The sequence below is a fragment of the Dermacentor variabilis genome, chromosome 1 (assembly GCF_050947875.1).
Source record: "Dermacentor variabilis isolate Ectoservices chromosome 1, ASM5094787v1, whole genome shotgun sequence".
NCBI lineage: Eukaryota > Metazoa > Arthropoda > Arachnida > Ixodida > Ixodidae > Dermacentor > Dermacentor variabilis.
In genome coordinates, this window is record NC_134568.1 from 58,788,981 (window position 1) to 58,810,389 (window position 21,409).

A 21,409-nucleotide genomic window follows, 5' to 3' on the forward strand; every position below is an offset into this window, starting at 1 on the left:
GACTATGGCGCTCTGGTATTTAGCGCGATGTCGCAGTTCGATTTTCGGTCCTTGTAACCACATTTCAATTGGTATACAGAACACAAAAAACACTCGTGTACCAAGCTTGTTCAAGCTAGCTTGAAGAACCACACGTTATGCTCTCATAAACGGACGTCTACAGAGTATGGATTTGGGATGCATGATAATCCTACAAGTTAATTCTTTAACTTCGTTGTGGCTTGTCATATGTTGTTGCGTTAAACAGAAGTGTAAATCTCTACGCAAAAGTTAGGAGCGATTAAACGTCCCAACGCACAAGAAATAAGGCTCCTGTGAATTGTTTTTTTTTTCTTCAAAAAAAAAAGAAAAAGTAGAAAATATTTACTGCAGAGACATGTCGTTATTTTGGTTTGGTAATACCGTCGAAGAATGGAACGATCGTTTCAAACACCTTGTCAGCATCCTCTTCGGCGGAGACCTGGAAAAACAAAAGCAAGCAGGTCGGACTTCGGATGTCATTGCAAACGTACGTGAGCGTGGTAAATACATGACACTCATTCAGACCTTTCCTATGGAATCCTATATAGCACCATAAGCGAGTGTACGAACTTTGTGAAAAAAGAACAAGGTAGGGCGATGCCTGCCATGACGGTTACAGTCTTCGCCCCATCACGCGTAGACAATGTGTGTTATAGGCACTGCTGGGCTAGTTGATTCATGATTTAAGCTTAAAGGGCGCCTCACCAGACCCCATAGCAAATTTCTGTTATATGCTGGAAGTTGTTACGTTTCCTCTAGGGAGCGTTCTGCCGCAAAAAAAAAAATTCAAATCGGCTCCATTAATAGCCGAGATAGAAATATTTCAGTGCCGTGAACCCATGATTTCAGGAGGCAAGCTCCACTGCCAGGCGAGACACTCCCTCCACTCGCCCCGTCTAGCCTCCGCAAGCGAAATTCCTTCCCTGCCTTCTCCCATGCCGGACCTCGAGGATCACGTGACGCATATGTCACAGGCCCCGCCTTCATTTTTTTCCTCCTCGCTTTCTTGCGGCGCGGTGCACTTCCGCTGACGGCGTCGCGCGCGAGCTGTTGCGATTGTCTCGTTTCGCGCCGGACACAATTTTGCGCTCTGTGCCTGAGGACACCTGACTAGCGGGATAAGTCAGTGCTACACAAATACTGAGGCGGATCACAAGCGGATCACAGAGCATGATCCTGCTCTGGAACACAGTAGAAAATGACATATTTTTTGTGTCTACACGCGCGACTGCACGACGTGGGAACAAGCCGACTTAACGGAAGTACGTCTCTCTTGCTGCGGTGCGAAGTAAAGCAAAAACATGCAGACATTCGGTTTGTGTGTTTTATTATTTCTCTAAGCTTTAAGTCGTCTATTCTAGCACTATATTACTCAAATAACAGATGTTGCCTCGAACAGTTCTCGAATTCACGTGTCACCACGAGCGACGTCATATTGCGAACACGTGTACGTAGGCGCACTAGAACGTGTAGGCCATCCTCCGACTTGGAGCGTGGCGGCCGCGAGGAGAAGGGAAAATGGCGTTCGGTTTGAAATTTCAGGTCTTTCCGCGGTGCGCAGCGATGTAATACTTTGCAGACACGATCGCTATCACACAGTGTATGCTCTGCGCTTGTCAGATCAACATGGCCAGACCTGGTGAGGGGCCCTTTATGAATGGCACACAAAAGACATGAAATGAAAGGACAAGTGCCAGAACCTGTCCTGCCTTCTTTTTAGATATCTTCCAGCTTAAGTTTTAAAAACTCACTTCGATAATTCGCATTTATGTAATCTCGTAAACGTCCTCACTGCTATAAGAACAAGCTGCTCATTTGTTCCGGCAGCTTCGTTTGTGCTTACAATAATATATGCTTCATAATATGCAGTGTAATGACAAGGATAAATCGCCAACAATCGGCAGACCGATATCGGTGTCGGGTAGGCGTATAGTGTGAGTGAGCCTTAATCACGCGGTGATTTTTCAAATATCGCGCGCTTTCTTTGGAAACCGGAAGAATTCAAACCACATTAGCTATCACCATGACATTATTTGGACATTTTTTTTAAGATTTCGCACTACACTTCAAAAGTTCATTGGTAGTTAATAATTAGGCTTCTAGAAAAAGAAATACCTTCATATGCTCGAGAGGACAGTGAACAATAATATACTCCGTTCCATACATAGCAGTCAACGCTGGGGGAGCTACGCAAGAAGTTCGGTCAAGAAAAGTTATCACTCCGCGCGTTCCGTCTGTGCTTCACTGCAAGACAACAGCCTTCGCTCGAGCGAGTATGTACGTGAGGCTCCTCGCGACTGTTTGGAAAAAAAGAACCCGAAAAGAACAACGAAAATAAAAATTATCTAAAACAACACACTAGCAGGCGTATAGCACAGTGCGTTTGTTTCTAAGGGTTAAAACTTGTTTCATTCAACACTGAGCCTATACAGGGTGTTTCAGCGAACACATTCAAAAATCTTTAAAGGTTGACTGTTGGAGATATCACAATTCTAGTTGATGAGCTGGTCTACTCGAAGAGGCGGACATTACTTGCAAAAAAATTTGAAATGCTTGATCGACTAATTAACAAAACTTAATTACATTTCTAACTATTGACCTTATGGCCCATATTGAAATTTACAAATTCCAGCGGTGGAGTTCGCAAGGCGGATCCACTTGGAACGAATTCTCAGGGTGACACCACTTTTGAGAAATTTATACCCGAACTTCGAGGATAAATGCATTGGCGTTCCAGTTAATTTGTTAAAAAAACGTCTTTTTATGCACTGAAGCACACAAGTAACTGGAACGCCAATACATTTCTCCCCAAAGTTTGGGAACTAATGTCTCGAAACTGGTCTCGTCCTGAGAATTCGTTCCTAGTGGATCCGCCTTGGGAACTCGACCGCTAGAATTTATAAATTGCAATATGGGCCATAAAGTAATTAGTTAAATACATAATTAGGGAATTTTTGTTAATTCGTCGATTTTGCACTTCAATTTTTTGTGCAAGTAGTGTCCACCGCTTCGAGTAGACCACCTCATCAACTAGAATTGTGATAGCTGCCACAGGCAACTTTTAAAATTTTTTTTAAGTATTCGCTGAAACACCTCGTATAAGAAACAGTTGCGCACAACTCCAGAGACAGAGAGAGAACAGCTTTAGTGAAAATGCCTGCAGAGTCGGTTAGGCTCCCTCCACGCAGGGAGGTAAAAAAAAAAGATCGAGTAATATCCAAGTGAGAAAGAAGCCACTGCAAGAAGTCTCTCTAGCCTCCACAGCGTTGACTGCTATGTATGGAACGGATTATAAGTTGGTTGCATTCTCGTAGCGGACACATGAATTTTGTTAAGGCTTGACACGGGTTAGCTGTAACATCCTACTGTATATATGCGTGTCCAAGAGATTACGTCGGCAGCATTGTGCATGCTTAGGACCTGTGACCACAGTGCTACGCAAGGCCGATGGCGTCCGCTAACTTTGCGTCTGTTACGTATAAGACTCACTAATAATCTGGCACTGGAGTAACCACTGGTCCTTGAGCCTAAGTCCAGGCGACTTCCCAAGCACGCGTGGCGTTTGAGCGATCGCGCCTTAAAGAACTGAAGCGAGCCGCAGTTTCCAATCCTGTTCCTGAATATTGTGACATATCTACGCTGCTGAAGCCAAGAAATGACCGTATTCAAAGTCGGGAGTAAACGTGTCAGTCAAGCAAGCAGTTATACGTACAGATTTAGCGCTTCGCAACCAGTATAGTGAGAAAGTTCGAGAAAAGATCGGGCACACAGAAACTCGACGAAATACCTTTTCTGTTTTCTTGCTTGAAGCATATGCGGGTGTTACTATAACTCTCTCTGTATAACCAAGACGCACCGTGACATTCAAATTCTTGCAGTTACAATGTTTTGCATAACTAGCGACCGCTGTGGGCAGTGAAGCGTCGTGACGTGAGGGCGCCATTACCTTGTGCACCATGGCCTTGTACTTTTCGAGGACAGGCTCCGACTCGGTGTGGAAGGTCTTGATGCGCTTGCTGATGGTCTCCTCGTTGTCGTCGACGCGGCCGCTCGTCTCGCCTCGCTTCAGAAGCCGAGACTTCATCGTCTCGTCCTTCACCTCGAAGTAGATCAAGTGCGTGCACTTGCACACCTGCGTTTCGTTCGGAAATGATGAATTTCAGAGGAAGGTAGATACCACTGTGTTCACGCGTTAAATGGCGATCATCATCATCATCAGCAGCAGCAGCAGCTGCCGTGTAGGTATCTGGGCATGCGGCTCTTTATCGCATGACAACGCGAATGCGTGCTGCTGGCTGAGCGGTGCCGAAGTGATAAAGCGTCTAGGAAGACGAAAGAGAACGAGAACATAGCTTTATTTTTTGATGCATGAAATGGGGCACCTACACCAGGCATAACGCCCTTTCGCGGGCCAGTCTCGCTGCAGTCGACCTCGTTCATCCATCGCACGCTTCAGAGCAGCACAATAACAGTGCGCAAGCGCCCCGTCACGTGGTATTTTTTTTTCAAATTTCGCGGGCTTTCTTTGGAACGCGGAAAAAAGGACCACATGAGATATATCGCGTTGTAAACAATCTATTACGAGGTTTCTCAAGGTGCTCTACAACTTTCCGTATCCCACTTGGGGTCTGCAGCCAATAGTTAAATATTTTATTAATTAAACATAACTAATCTCTTAGTTAAGGGAAAAATAAAAAGCCTGAGTAACTCTAGGCCAGTGCCAACATTATGTATCCGGTTCAACTCGCGTCTGGAGTGCCTTTCATTTTCAAAACATTGGCTCAACTTATGTGGGACAACCTGTATAGCGAACACAAGCGACAACGTTTGCATCATTTTTCGACCGTTGAATTAGGCTTTGCCAAAAGAAAACCCTTGGGGATAAATGGTGTCCGTTCTGGCAGTAGTGAGTCAGTACCCGCCCTCTCTCCTTTTCCGTTAATTGAAACAACCTACTACGGCATGCACACACCCTTATAGGAGGAAACTAAAATCCACCACTGTTCGGCGTGCTTACTTCGGCCTCGAATCGGTCTCCCTGCTCGGTGTTCCTGGGGTAGCCGTCGATGAGGAAACCTTTAGACTTTTCTAAGTCTTTCTTAATTGCCTCTTTAAGCAGCTGAAGCACGATGTCCTGAGGAAGAAAAAAAGAAGGAAGCATGGCTTACGTGACGCTCATGGAATCGTTAAGTGACCCTTTCATTAGAGGAAATATAAGACATATTTTAATATATTATATTCAAGTACTGCGCAGTTATATGAAGATACGATACAAGCGAACGTTTCTGACATACGAGAAACGTTTAATGGTCGCTAGTGGCGAGAGATTATCCTCCGCAATTAAACCGAAGGTAAAGTAATTGAGGCAAGTATAAGATCGTAGACTTGCAAGTAAACCACTTTGCCAAAATAAAACCACACCAGGACTTACTCTGAAAAAGTGGAACGCCAAAATGCCATTCATTCAACTGCCTCTCGAACGACCGCGCGTTACGGCGACGCGCGAGTCGTCTCATATTAGTCTCCGCTCAGTATACTGTCAAAAGATGACAACACTCCTAAAGAGATCCTGCGACACCTTTTCTTCAAACCTGAGTACACAATGGAATAAGTGCGATGCCATTTAGCCAATATATTTTCATAAAAATTTCTCATAAAGCCCTAATAAGAACGGGCACACAAACGGGTGAACTGGTGCGTGCAGGTATTGCGATGACACGCCGATTACGTTTTTTTTTTCCTTCTACGGTGCACTTAGGGTAACTCTTCAAGGATGGCGTCTCTACGACAAAGATGCCCGAGAGTGATAAAGGAGCGGTGACATGACAGGCGGGACGCGTTCACAACCGCCGCGTCCACGTTTGCTTCACTAAATAAAGTTTACACCCTTTGGGTGTAAACTTTGGGCCACACAACAACAACCGTCATCTGTCTTGCTTGCGTTTCCTTTCTTGAAAACGCCGCGCCCGCTGCTTTCCTGTCGCCAATGCTATGTCATGCTGATAACGCGCATGCCGTTCGTTGCTGGGAAGGACCGGGCTTGCAGCGTTGAAGAAAGGAAATGCGCACAAGACAGATGACGTTTATTGTTGTGTGGCAAGATACGACTCAAAGGGCGTATAAACTTTTCTCAGAATGCATGAGATTAGAGAGGTGTGCATGCGTGCACGAGCCTTCGCAGCGTTCGCTCGAGGGGAACTCATGGTCACGAACAATCGCCCAACGACCGGCGTCTATGGGCTGTCGCGCCGGTCTAGGACGTCATGGGCGGGGCAGGGGGCGTCGAAAGCTGCAGGAGAGAGCGAACGATATTTTATGCGAGAATGTGGGCTCCCTGAGGCATGCAGGACTTGATTCGCACGTTCGAGCCAGCGTGCACTGCCTACATAACACGAACGTTTTCCATATCGAACTAAAAAAAAAATTACTGTAATGTTTCTTTTAAAAAAGTTTGCGGAGCGTGGAAAACATCGGTGACATTGGGCTGCCGCAAGGTCAGTTACGACTCCATTTCACGCGTGGTGCTGACGACACAAGATGCAAGAGAAGCAACTGGCAACTTATCGTTACTTGGGGGAAAGTTGGTTGATTATCTGCGGAGTCTATGGGAGAACAGCGCGAGAGACTAAACTGCTGATTAGAGCCTGTGTTTTGTTTCTTTTTGTCACGCCGCCCGCGCTGTTTATCCTCGCCTCGTCATTTGTAAGAGTGACGGTTGTTGTTGCTGTTGGAAAATAAACGAGCCGCCCTATGCGCACAAAGCACTCGTCGGTGCTAAGCATCAGAGTGTCGAACGAGTTGTGCGCGAGAGCAGTGCGCATACCAGCGGGACGAGCTCTCCTTTCTTCATGACTTCGTTCATCTCCTTGCCCCGATCGCTGCCGGACTGCACCTCCGCTCTCAGCAGGTCCCCGGATGAGATGTGCGTGAATCCGTACTTCTCTACGATCTTGCCACACTGCGTGCCCTTGCCGGAACCGGGGCCGCCTGAACGGAAAGGGAGCAGTGAAAAAAAATGAGCAGGGATGGAGGCGGAGGTCATTACAGGCATAGCTAAGTTTACAATATGAAGATAGATGTTTTAATAAAGAGCAAATATAGAATAGAAATTGGCAACCCTTGAACAATTCAATGGACACCGTATAGTTGGTTCGCTGATCGTTTTTCTCCTCGAAAAAAAAAAGTATGCTGTGAATTTCGGAGCGTCATATCCGTAGACTCCCACGCTTCAAACTTCGCACTCAATTTCGAATGGGTTTCCGGCTATGAAAAACAGCACTGCTCATGAGCATTGTAGGGATATAGGCATGCAGAATTGGTTCCATCAGCACATTTTTAATTGTGACCTCTATGATTATAGTTACTGGTGAAAACTGCGCTGTGTAACAAGCAGTACTCACTGTTGCCAACGTTCCGGGGTTGATGTTCTTTCTCCGAAGTTAAGCGATACAACGCTGGTGGAAGAGTGATTTTTTTTTATCCTCGAGGAAAACCGTGCATCATGAAGGGTGGCCGGCAACACAAGCAGTCCTTATGTTGACGCGGTCCTTGGACTTGGTCACACAGATTCATCACATTCTTTAATATGAAAGTCACTATTTTTGCAGTCAACCACTGCACACGCCTTCCCCCTACCGTTCCCCATTTTGTAGCATGAATAGAGTACAGTGCGTTAGCGATCCCCGAGTAGCACTTCCATCAGCCGATCGCACAGTAAGTAGCAGGCATGTAGCAGGCCTGGCAGAAGCGCCAATGGTATCGTATTCGTGCGCTTTCCCTGAGGCAGCGCGCCGCCGAAAGCGCCATCTCCTTCCTCTGGAGCAAACTGTTCCACGAAAAACGTCTGTACCAACACTGCGGCTAGTGCACGGCGGTTAGAGGCACAATAAAGAGAAACATAACTCGATCTGTAGTGACAAATCTCCCGGCTGTGCGAGATATCAAAAAGGTCACTCCTACCATGAGAAGAGGCTTGGCGAGCCAGAAGGAGGCGCAAGAACTAAATACGGATGGCCCGACGCCACCTTGAAGTGCCCGCACCAGCCTGCCGTGGAGTCACAGATTTTAACGGCGCCTGCTCGCCCTTAGTTAACCTTATATCGGTAAAAATACACTCCATCGCATTCCAAGAGGGCCTTAGCTTAAAGAATGTTTACTGAGACGAAACAGCATAAATACAAGAAGAATACTTTAAAATCCATGACGTCACACTGGCATACAGGAGTTGGGGTTTCGGCGCGAGAAAAAAAAGGAAAATGAAAAGGAACGTTGTCCATTTTTTTTCGTAATCAACCTCTTACCGTGAAATTAATGAAAATATAGCTTTTAAAGAACAGTTTTTCTGTGTAAACTCATAATAATGTTTCAATTTAAGTGTCCATATTGTCAAGTTCGGCAAAAGATCACTGGCGGTGACAACATAGGAACTGTGTGATTTACAAACAGCTTGTAGTATTGCACAGGATGGCGTTAAAGCGGGCGGCGCTGTGAACGGCATATTCGAGAGTCATATGTCATGTTCATATGAGATGAAAGGTATAAGTGAAACGTTCGAGCCGCATCTCATGCTTTAGCGGTTTGTTACGTCACTTGCACGGATAAATTAAACCTATAGATGTGCTAGGTTAAAATTCACATGGAATTTAGCGGCTCACTGCGTTCGCGCCTATTTCAGCCCGAGTAGGCGGCGTTATTATCGCCATCATCAGCCTTTTTTTTTTTGTCATGTCCACTGCAGGACGAAGGCCTCTCCCTGCGATCTCCAATTACCCCATGTCTTGCCCTAGCTGATTACAACTTGCGCCGGCAAATTTTCTCATTTCATCATCTCACCTAGTCTTCTGCCGTCCTCGACTGCACTTCCCTTCTCTTGGCACCCATTCTGCAAATCTAATGGTCCACCCGTTATCTGTCCTACGCATTACATGGCCTGCCCTGCCCTAAGTTTTTTTTTCTCGATGTCTACTAGAATATCGGCTGTCGCCGTTTGCTCTCTGATCCACACCACTCTCTTCCTGTATCTTAACGTTACGCCGAACATTTTTCGTTCCATCGCTCTTTGCACGGTCCTTAACTCGTTCTCGAGCTTCTCTGCTAACCTCCAAGTTTCTGCACCATACATGTTAGCACCGGTAGAATGCAATGATTGCAAATTTTTCAGCGACAGTGCTCCCAGTCAGGATTTGGTAATGCCGCGCCGTATGCACTCCAACCCAATTTTATTCTCCTGTAAGTTTCCTTCTCATGAACAGGGTTCCCTGTGAGTAAGTGAGCTAGATTAACGTACTCCTTTGCAGACTCTAGAGGCTAACTGGCGATCCTGCGTTCTTGTTCCCTCGCCAGGCTATTGAACATTATCTCTATATTCTGCATATTAACCCTACTCTTACACTTTCTCGGTTAAGGTCCTCAATGATCCGTTGTAATTCGTCCCCAGTGTTGAACAGGACAATGTAATCTACAATGCGAATGTTGCTGAGATATTCGCCGTTGATTCTCACTCCGAAGGCTTTCCAGTCTAATAGCTTGAATACTTGTTCTCGGCATGCAATGAATAGCAGTGAAGAGATTGTGTCTCATTGCTTGGTAGTGTTATACTGAAGTCTTACCGAAAACGAATATGACCGGAACCTTGACGTCGAGGGGCGTTGGCGGAGCGGCGGGCGTTGGCGGAGCGGCGGGCTGGAAGCAAAGGAATAACAAAGATTGTAATTGCACCTCGAGCATAGAAAGATATATGTAAATGCTTCACCACGAAAAAGCATTCAACACGTTCTCGGAAAACAGGTTAGGTGAACGAAGACTGTCGAAAATATACCCTCGACTTCGCGCTGTCGGGGGTCAACTGCCGTGCAAAATAATCACGGCGCTACCTCCCGTAACCTGTTATAACGGAAGTGGCTCCAATATAGCTTCATTTGACCGCCGACTACAGTTTCTGCAGGGCCTTATGTTGGAAAATGTCGCTCCCAAGAAAGAAAGAAAGAAAGAAAGAAAGAAAGAAAGAAAGAAAGAAAGAGAAAGGAAACAACGCGAGAAAAGGAAAGCCTGGTACGGTGCGTTTCCTATACAAGATCGACGGCACCAAGACCAACGGCAGCTGTCGCACCAAGTGGTCTTTCCCGCGTGACACCGCGGGTGCCCTCGCAGACGGCGCTCGCCGACTTGAGGAAACAAGGAGTCGAGCGAAGGGAAAGATCGATAGAAATTTCTCGCACCCGCGTACCGCGTCCTAAATGTATGCGTGATCATGTGCAATAGAAGGTACGCGGTGCCGGCGCGAGCAGCCCGATCTCGCAGGCCATGTATAGAAGGCATAAAGATTCTTACTAAATTACTAGAGGGATCTTTGGCGCTGCGTTCGTTCAGTTGCAGTGGGAATGATGCTCAGTACGTCGATTTGTCTAATCTTCGTGGAGGTGGCTTCAGACGTTCTTGTAGTGCTTTACTTTTTCTACATTTCCAAGCAATCGTATATTTATAAATGATATGAAGGCAATAAGTCTCCGAGCACGTGAATATCATTGCGATTTGTTTAAATGAAAACGCAATCTTTTGTTGAAAATGGTTAATCGAAGTCGTCTGAAGCCAGGAGTAGGAAGTGTAGGCAAATCCACGTACACCCGCGATTCCCAGGCTTGTAGTGCCGCAGACATGAGCGCAATAAAAAAGAAAGAAAGAAAACAAACAACCTACCTCATCAATAAACGGCTCCAATTCGTACTTTACTATCGCCAGATTTTCCTCCTAGAAGGAACAGCCGGTAATCCACACCCAACCGTATGGTTCAAAGCATCAGCTGGGGTCAACTTCAAAGTGCCATCAGGCCAACGCAACCCAGCAGACCGTGCGCAAAACTGTGATTCGCACTTGCATCATGGTTACGTGCGTGTACTGGGGCGCTATAACGTAAAACTATTCCATACTTTTCTATTCCAATTCTGCTATCAGCCCTCCACGATTAGTCAAAAACTTTTTTCGACCACCCCCACTTCACCTGTCTGTCACGCGACGTCACGAAAACCGCGATAGCTCCCCATCTGATATGACGTGTACACACTGATTATGCATGATTTAACAGAAAAAAGAAAAAGTTATTTCTGATTCGACCCCTTTTCCCCATTAGCCCTCGGCTATTGGTAAAAAGTTTTCGGGCTGCAACCACTTCACCTGCCTGTCACGCGACGTCACAAAACCGCACAAACTCACCGCGTCAAAATGACGTGTACGCGTTAAAGATGCATTAATATGCCGAACAAAACTGAATTTTCTTCGGAATAGCCGCAGGCTGCCCCGTTCCGAAAGGAATAAAAGATGGCTGCCGCCGATCGCTGAGACGCTGGCTACTCGCACCTGCCGGAGAGCATGGGTGTATTTGCGTATAATAAAACTTCTTGCGTGGCCGTGTAACGTTTTCGAGCACTTTCGGCATGTTTACCACCTCATTCTGCCAAGTCTTTTTTGCTGAGGGTCAGTTTTAGCGTCATTCTTAAGCTTCCGTTGCATGCCGCCGCGATTTTCGACCAGCCACCACAAGCTAAGTAAGGGAAAGCCGACCAATCGCAGACGCCGGCACCACCCTCTTCATCCGGTTATGGATTTTCAGTGCACTGGCTCTGCCCCAGCGGATCCCTCTCCACTTGAGCGTTCTCCTCGCCTCTTGTCAGCCAATTATATACGACAAGCCGCTCAGTGTAGGCAATGTTATTCGTTTTTCAAGCAAACAAAAGTGACCTCCTATGGACGAGGAGAGTGTTTGATTGGTCTGTAAAGACAACCCTGTGGGTTGCCGCCCGGTGCTTGCGTCGGTGGTTACGCAAATGTGACGTCAGGATATTGGAATAGAAACATATTGGAATAGTTTTACGTTATAGGGCCCCTGCAGCCAGGGACTGACGAGAAACATCACCAGCAACCAATTCGCCAAGCCTTGTGATGGTAGTTATAACTTAGAGCGGAAAAATATAGCGTCCTACTGTGGCTTTGTTTTCATACTCATCCTTCCCCTTCATCATAGTCATCATCTTTTATGTCGACTGCAGAGCAGACGCCTTTACTTACCAGCGATCTCCAATTACCCTTGTCTTGCGCCAACTGACCCCCTCCCGCCCCCATATTATGCCTGCAAATCTTCCAATTTTCATCACACAACCTAATTCTCTGCCGTCCTCGACTGCGCTGCCCTTCTCTTGGCGCCCGTGGTGTTACACCAAAAGATCACCGGTTATCTGTTCTACGCGTTACCGTAATTGGCCCAGCTCCATTTCTTCAACTCAATCTCAACTAGAATATCAGGTACAGGCTTTTCCTCTCTAATCCACATCGCCGTAATCCTGTCAACGTTACGCCTCTCCTTCCATCGCTCTTTGCGCGCGCGGTCTCTGGCTTCTTGTCGAGCTTCTTTGTTGCCCTCCGAGTTTAAGCGATATAGGTTAGAGCTGGTAGAATGCGATCATTTCACGCTTTTCATGAATAACGGCAAGCTGGTGGTCGTGAAGCGGGAACGCCTGCCAAATGCACTCCAAACTCGTCCGCCGACACCCTCTTCTACAGCGAAGCTGTTTATGGCTAGGGTTCCGTGAAATTTCCATGTGTGTGAGCAAAAACTACCACCACCAGCAATTGCTCGTGCCACTGCTCGCGAGTTCGTCGCCTCCTTCCACAGCTGGCTCGTTGGCAACCCTCGGGGTAACCGCGCGAACGCGCGAACGCCACTGCTCGCGCGTTGGTCGTCGTCGTCGTCTTCCGCAGCTGGCTCCGATGGTGTCCATCATGCCAGCGTTCCCACACTGCCCCTCCCTCTGCGAAGTCGCTGACGGCACTGGCCCACTGCCAGTCGGTGCGGTGATGACGGTATCAAATTCTTTGCCTCAATATATCGCGAAATTAAAACACGAATGTATATAATGAATGTATAGCACGAACGAACGCGGATGTATAAAAATATGTGTGTGCGCTTACCTTTCGTCACGATGACCACCGATCAAGACAACAAATGCGTTCGTACTTTTGTTCAAAAGTCTGTGTCACCTCTTTGTCGTGTGCTACGCAACTCCACTTGTCCACCTTCACAGAGTGGAATGCACTCTTAAACAAAGTTACACCCTTTGGGTCGTATCTTGCCACGCAACAGTAATCGTCATCTTTTTTGTCCGCATTGCCTTTCTTTAACGCTGCGAGCCCGGTGCTTCCAAATCCCGAATGGCATGCGCGTTATCAGCATGACAGGGCATTCTCGACAGGCAAGTAGTGAGCGCAGCGTTTTCAAGAAAGTAAACGCAAGAAAGACGGATGACGATTATCGTTGTGCGGCAAGATAGGACCCAAGGGTGTAAATTCGTTTACGTTCTAAGAAAAGTTGACACCCTTTGGAGTGTATATTTGCCACACAACGATAATCGTCATCTGTCTTGCCCGCATTTCCTTTCTTGAAAACGCTGCTCTCGTTACTTTCCTGTCGGGAATGCTATGTCATGCTGCTAACACCCATGCCGTTCGTTACTGGAAAGTACCGGGCTCGCCGCGTTAAAGAAAGGAAATGCGGACAAGACAGATGACGATTATTGTTGTGTGGCAAATATACACCCCAAAGAGTGCAACTGTTTTTAGAGTGTAAGACTGCACTCTGAAAAAAAGTTTACACTTTTTGGGGCTTATCTTGTCCCCAAACAATAATCGTCCTCTGCCTTGCTTGCGTTTCCACTCTTGAAAAGTCAGCGCTCGCTACTTTCCTGTCGAGAATGCTGCGTCAAGCTGATAACGCGCAAGCCATTCGTGACAAGCAAGTACCGGGCTCGCCGCGTTAAAGAAACGAAATGCGGACAAGACAGATGACGGTTATTGTTTGGAGACAAAATACAACCCAAAGGGTGTAAACTTTTTTTTAGAGTGTGTGCTCATTTTTTTTTTCGCGGTTTAATGCACACAAGATAGAAGCTTTACCGAAAATAAATTAAACCATATGCACTGTGTGTTTGAACCTAGCTGAATCTGTGGGCACTAATCAGCTTCCTGTTGCACTCGCGCTCAAAAGCTTTGGGGATGTTGAACTTTCGTCCTCAACCTCCAGTGCTTTCGAGCGCCAGGAGTTCCAGGGGATGGTATGACGCAGCCAGGACTCAACAACGCTTATGCTCCCAAAGGCCTCCGTTTCTGTTGACAAAGGCTGCACTTGGAAAATGAGCTGTCACCTTGTAATGCATGCCGACGATGCAGATAAGTGTTAGTGCTCATTTTTGGCTAGTCAAGCTATATTGTTACGGTGGGAAAAGAGGACAATGTGGACGACGGTGAAGACGACGAAGTGGCAACAGCCTCTCGGGATTCTCAGCTGCTGTTTATGTATGTCTTGTAAATACATCATGTAAATAGTTTTATACTCTTGACGTTTATATCTTGAGTCGCAAACACTTCGTGTGTATACCACCTGCGCAGAAAAATTGAAACGTTGAAACTGCAAGAAAAAAATTGCAAGTACTTTGAGGCCTAAGGATGCAGTTAAGAGGTGCACTGCCCCGTGAAAAGGCACATTCGAGTTACCAATTCATTTCAGCTATGTCGCAACTCGCAGTTTCCGCATTCCGAAACATGGTCGCACGAATGTGAGACAGGGATGGGGAAGGTGCAATCCGCATATTAACTAACAGCTCGCTTTGGAGAATGAAGGCGCGCACAATACGTGGCGTATGCCGTGGTTCGAAATTTGCGCAAGTCACGTAAATGGGTAGTTTATCCTGTCCCTTTAACTAGTGAACCTGCCTCAGTAGCACATTCTTCGAGCAGAAGCTGTGTGATATAAGATACAAAGATTATTCGCACTAGCGTTCGGTTGTGAATGATACCCGAAAGCTGTTAATGCCGTCGTTAAATCGTCAGTTTAGTCGGCGTTACTCGTTGCCTGTGCTTCCCCCTTCAGTACCGCAGATCACAACGCATCCATGTGGCTCACCTTGGCATCAGTGGCGGGCTTTGCTTCCTTCTTCTCTTCTTTCTTCTCTTCTTTCTTCTCCGGCTCGGGCAACTTGATGAACTGCTTGAAGTCGATCTGCCGGCAGAAGTGCTCCAGCTGCTGACGGTCCAGCCTCCTCAGCTCGTACTCGGATTCGTACTCGGACTCTGACTCGGAGCTAGACTCTTCGGGAGGCGGTGGTGGCGGCGGCGGCGGCTTTGAGCCAAACAGCCCGCACAGCATGCCCATGAATCCGGGGGGTGGCGGTGGTGGTGGCGGCGGAGGCTTCTTTTTCTTCTTCTTCTTCTTCTTCTTGCGTTCGCCGGTCTTCTTGAGCACGAACAGGTCCTCGAAGTCCTCGGCCCTCTGGCTCGCGATCCCGGCGGCGGCGGACGCGGCGGCGGACGCGGCCCCGCCGCTGCTGCTGGCGCCGCAGGTGCACACGAGGCGCCCGCCGGCTCCGTCGTCGAAGTCCTCGTCCTCGTCGAAGCTGGAGCGGCGGCCCCTGCGGCCCGGGCGCCGGCGGCGCGCTCGCCGGTCGTCGCCGCGCCGCTCGGACTCGTCGTCGGCGTCGAAGTCCCGGTCGGGCGGCAGCATGCGGCTCGAGGAGCCCGCGGCCCGCCGGGAGCGCGACCGCATGGCGGAGGCCCCCCGCCAGCGAGGCCGCCGACCGTCAGAGCCGAAGTCGGGCTCGAACGTCTCTTCGCCGCGCATGTCCGAGTAGAGACCCGGGTGCTGCGTGCACGGCGCGCGCAGACAACAAACTTATGCCGACGGCGGTGGTGTGCAATATACAACAATGCGTGCCGTTGATGTATACGTGTACAGTGTGTATAACACGCCTACCTCATCCAGGCCACGGCGTCGCACAGGTAAACACTCGTCCGTCGCCTATACCGCGCAGCAACTGGTTATAATTGGCGCGCGGGATTTCATTGGCGCCAGGTTTTTATTGTCGCAGAGGAAAACTGCTTAAGCCATAGAATATTGAGGTCATGAATTGAAGTGCACGGTACAACCAGAAATAGCAAAAGGTGTTTGTTGGCTCGCTTGTTTGTTTATTTCAGCCTACGCCCGCCGGCTATAGCGACGTCGCACAATTCTTGTTTATAAACGTGACGCTAGTCTATGCCTCCTTTTATGCTCTATTTGTCTTTCGGAGCTTTTTTAACACGCAGTGTGCGTGAAACCAACCAGTTCTGCGAGTGGAGCGAGTTGGTTGGGCATTGTTTAAGTGCGCTGTCTTTTGATATGTGAAACTTAGTGCAAAACTTAAATCGAGCTCCTGTCAGTGTCTTGTTTCGTATTCGTATTCGTATTTGTATAGTTTCGTATTACAAAACAGGCGCGGTTAAACATGAGCACACTTGAAACACAGCTCTGCGTTGTATGCTGTTCAAGTTCTGGGCGTCAACAGTGCGTGTTTTTATAAGGCTTCAACAGAGGTCTCTCACTCCTCGACTGATTTTATGAATAGTTAAACGGCGCTTAGGATAACTTTAGCGTGTTTTTGCCAAAACATTTGGAAATGCCACATACTGAAGATGACGATTTTGCTGTGTGACGTTTAAGAAATTATTTGAAGATTACGCAAATTTACCGTAAAGAAATGCATACAGGTTGTCGGTAGAACGTATCGTCGAATTCACCTTTAATGATACTGTTATATATATATATATATATATATATATATATATATATATATATATATATATATATATATATATATATTATGGCAAAGAAGTCCGACACGGCTGTGGACGACACGAAGGACGCGGACGAGAAGACGCAACAGCGTAGGCTTAGCCAGTCACACCAGGAACAGCGTCTAGCCCGAGCCCCACTTCCGTAGCGCTGGCGATCCGGCTGCGGAGCTCGGCACGGCGCACTTCTTCCTTACAACTTATACATATATATATATATATATATATATCTGACGTAGGGTTTAATTCATGAAATACCGGCACGGGTAATGTCTTTAAGTCTTATATATATATATATATATATATATATATATATATATATATATATATATATATATATATATATATATGTTTAAAGATATTAACCGTGCCGGTATTTCATGAATTAAAGCCTACCTCACCAACACAGTGCAGTTTGTTTCATTTGATGGGAGCAACTCTGTCTGCCTTCCTGTCACATGGGGTGTGCCTCTTCAAGACAGGTTCCTGAGACCATTGCTTTTTTTTTCCTTTGGTATATCTTGACCTTGTAACTGCGGTTGCCCCAGAAAAACAAGTTAAAATGTTCGCAGCTGACTATGTGTTATTTCGTAAAATTTCATCTGCTCGTGACCAAATACAAGCTGAACTAGATAACGCGCTCAAATGGTGCAACAAATTCGGCTTGTCTTGTCAGAGACAACATGTTTGAATGCTAGTATAAACTAGGATAATTACAAGTGAAACAGGTTAGTATATAGTTTGGCGTAACAATCACTAAACTTTTGCTGGAACCAACATAGAGATAACGCATGTTCTTCAATATCTCATTAAAACAATTTTTTTAAAGTACAAGCTCCGAAGTTGTCCGCCAGACTTAGAAATCTACTTACTTAATTAACAGTTAATTTATGAAAACTCGAATGTTATTTTGTAGTGAGGAATACGCAAATTATAAACAGCGTTCAACAAAAGACTGTTAGATCTATTCCGAACATAAAATGTCTCATTCCCTGACCCAGTTCGTGACAGAAAATAACATGAGTAACTTGATGGATGGGTGGATGGAAATCTTTATTTGGTCCTGCAAGTAGTGATAATCAACCACTAAGCGGGCCGCTCCCACGTCGGGACTGGGACCGGAACTTGAACCCAGAAAAAAAAAAGAAATTCCAATCTGGAGTTCATTTGCCTAATCCTTCTCCGGCAGTTGGCGCTCGCCCCTCCTGTATATCTAACGCCTTTGTCCATACGGCATGGACCGCATCTTCAGGTACATGCATAACACCTTATTTTGCAAAAACTGACACTTATATAAGTTGTCTTTCATTTTATTTTTATTTTCGCGCGCTGCATATGAATAAATCACCTTGTCGAACCACATATATCGCATTGCCAATAGCACATTCGGCTTTGTGTATACTTTATACCTGGTCATATATCTCCATTCTACATATTTGTGTTTTGTTTTAGAATGATGGGATTTCTGTGCTTTTTGCGGTCTGCAGTATCTACTAAATAAAACAGATAGATAGATAGATAGATAGATAGATAGATAGATAGATAGATAGATAGATAGATAGATAGATAGATAGATAGATAGATAGATAGATAGATAGATAGATAGATAGATAGATAGATAGATAGATAGATAGATAGATAGATAGATAGATAGATAGATAGATAGATAGACAGACAGACAGACAGACAGATAGACAGACAGACAGACAGACAGACAGACAGACAGACAGACAGATAGATAGATAGATAGATAGATAGATAGATAGATAGATAGATAGATAGATAGATAGATAGATAGATAGATAGATAGATAGATAGATAGATAGATAGATAGATAGATAGATAGATAGATAGATAGATAGATAGATAGATAGATAGATCAACATCTGGTGCAACGCTTAGCTTTCTTGAAGCGCTATACAGCCTAATTATGACGCTGTCAGGCTTAACGGTGCAGGATGCTTTCTATATATTTTTGATTAAATTTGCGGCCAGAGCCAAATCGAAGTGTTCACTTTGCAGAGGTTAAGAGGACTGTCGATCGACTGTTAGTCCCCAGTGCACAGTTGTGCTAAAAATTTGTTGCGAACCAAAATATCGCTGCCTGTAAAACAAACAAAGCGACCTCAAAGTTTGGGAGATTCAGATTTTTTTTTTTTTTTTAGCGAATTGCTGCTTCTGACAACCGTTCTTTTAATTCATGTCCTGCTAGATGAATGGCTCGCGCTGTTTAATTTATTGGAATGCCGGGCGAAAAAAAAACGTAATGAAAGAGAATATGAATTCATAGTCAGTCGGTGCAAGTGACATACGGTATATATGTGAAGCACTAAGCGAAACTAATGTGCTCTTGGGCCAAATAACAAAGCGTCTCCTTCGTACGTGATCTTTGCCATTGTCCGGTCGCATTTGCTAATAATATGTAGAGCATCAAGATGGGCTGCAATTTCGTCTTACGAACAATTCTAGCGTAAGAGCTTTTGTGGATGCATGCCCTGCATTGAGTGCTAACACTCGGAGCAGCTGGCTTGGGAAGGTTTGCAAGCCTTTTGGCCTTCTTGCCTAAGCATGTCGTCTTACGTGGTACGTGACGCCGCACAACCTTTAATACCCACGCATATAGGCCGTTTTTGTCACCATACGATAAGCATCGGATTTTATACGGCGTGATGGAAGCACGAAGCGCTTGCAAATCGAAGCCAAGTGTGCTTGAAAATGGCGTGTACAGCAACGCTCCGTCATGCGATGAGTTCGAACTGTACCTATTCAGACACGCTCGAATGCGCCCACGTGAAGGGGTTATAAATCTACTCGCTCAAAACGGAGTTACCAGCACGTTTTGCCCACAAGCGTGTGACTTTGTCGTCAGTGAGCCACACGTATGACGCTGACGAGGTGCACTCTGGCGAGATAGACGCGTTGCAACGGACAGTCGTTGCGCTCACGGGCGGCAGGACTTACCATGCTGCCGAAGGTGGTTATGGGGCTCCCGCTGGTCGGATAGCCCATGGGCCCCATGCTGCTCACGCCCATCATGGTGGCGGGCGTCTCGCTCATCTCGAGCGCCATGTACGAGGTGCGTGCCGACGGCGTGTTGATGGTGGACGACACCGGCATGGCGTTGGCCGCCGTCGTGGCCGTGTCGGACACCTGCGCGCTCGCCACCATTCGGGTGGCCGACGGGCCCTTCTGGTGCGCCGAGCGCGGCTGCACCCCGCCAGCCGATTTTGGCTTGAGCACGAACGTCGAGTTGCTCTGGTAGCGCAGTTTCTGCAATGGCGTGAGCGCGGGGGCGGCGATGGGAGCTTGTCGCATTGGACAACAAGATGAAGTGTAGCGCGACCCGGGGGACATGTGCCCGAACAGGAACGACAGAGATACATCGTTATAGGTGTTAATCGTTCCTTGTTGTCCATGCCCCCGTGTTGCGATACATTTCCAATTCAATAAGAGAAGGGTCGCCGTCGCTTTTTCCAGTCGTCTCTTTTTCTCACGGTGAGCTCCGTTGCACGAGCGACACTTGGCCGCATAGAGTCGAAGAAGCGCTCATACATCGTCCCTTCGGTTCCAAGCCCCCTAAATGCGCTGTCAGATGGCCATAACTCTGCTACGAAAGCACTCGTTGGCATGTAGCGCGTTGCGCGTATCTAACAAAACTTGTTGCTGTGCTAGTTGGTTCATGACTTTGGGACAAAAGGTACGATGTTAACCAGACGAGGACGAAGTGAGACACAAATGACATATATGGACGTCCGTATATGTCGTTTGTGTATCACTTCGTCCTTGTCTACTTAGCATCGTGCCTTTTGTCCCTAAATGCGCGTATCTCCCTGGACTCCGACATGGCGAACCTGAACAGTCGCGAAGCTGCGAAGGACGCTTTATCGCCACGTGTTAGCCCAAGGCACAGTGCGTCGCAGCGGCCATCTTTATCGCGCAGCTAGCGAAGCAACGCGAGGCAGTGGCTTGAACATCTCGCAACGCGCGCTCAGAAGCAAACGGATCGTGGTGGCTACACGCGAACAGCCCGCGGGGCGTGTAACTCCCGCGCGACGGAGGAAACACTTGGGCAGCGGTGGCTGTACCCCGTAAGTTCGCCGTGGACTTCACGCCCTCAGTATCGATGAAGGCACCGCAAACGCTCCAATAGTATAGCGACGTGCATAATGACGGAAGTGCAGCGAACGACGTTACCGCATTATCAGATAACAGCGGCTCGGTGGTTTAGCCGCAACCCTCTCCGAGTAGAGGGTATATATCGAGCGCTAACGGCGGGTCGGAAACCGACCGTAGCTGCCCTTCGCGCACGGCTCACCGTTCTCTGCGGGTGTTCCGCCGCCATGGTGGAGCCCGCAGCAGCGCACGCTGCTCCCAGAGGTCGACGGCGGTGCCCAGGCGGGGCTCAATTTTGTGCTCGTCCGGGGATCATAGCGGCGGGAGCACGGTGGCCTCCATCGAACCGCCGAGGGCGAGCAGCGCGCGCCTTCTTCCTCATCTTCCACGGCCTGCTCGCGCTACCGTCTAGAAGAGCACTGTCCTCGCCCTTTCGAGGGCTGTCACGAAAGGCTCGCCACTTTTCCCCGTCTTGTAAGCGTGCGCATTAACGACCGCGAATGCACACACACGAAAGGCAACAAAGCCCCAGGACCCTGCGACAGGTTTGACAAATGAGCAGGTTGCTTCAAAAGGGACGAGAAATAGTTCAACTGTAAAGAGCCGCTCAAAGGAAAGCTTTTAA

The 21,409-nt window shown here is 47.3% G+C and overlaps 1 protein-coding gene across 1 annotated transcript; it reads right to left on the reverse strand.

The window, feature by feature from the left end:
- Positions 1-362: 362 nt before the first annotated feature.
- On the reverse strand, positions 363-21,179 carry LOC142571325 (uncharacterized). Its single transcript, XM_075679592.1, has 8 exons — positions 20,987-21,179; positions 19,633-19,941; positions 14,969-15,703; positions 9,630-9,702; positions 6,845-7,008; positions 5,039-5,155; positions 3,968-4,153; positions 363-460 (listed from the first exon to the last, which is right to left on the reverse strand). Exons 1-8 carry the CDS (start codon positions 21,011-21,013, stop codon positions 383-385), a joined length of 1,689 nt encoding a protein of 562 aa, XP_075535707.1. The 5' UTR covers positions 21,014-21,179; the 3' UTR covers positions 363-382.
- Positions 21,180-21,409: the final 230 nt, after the last annotated feature.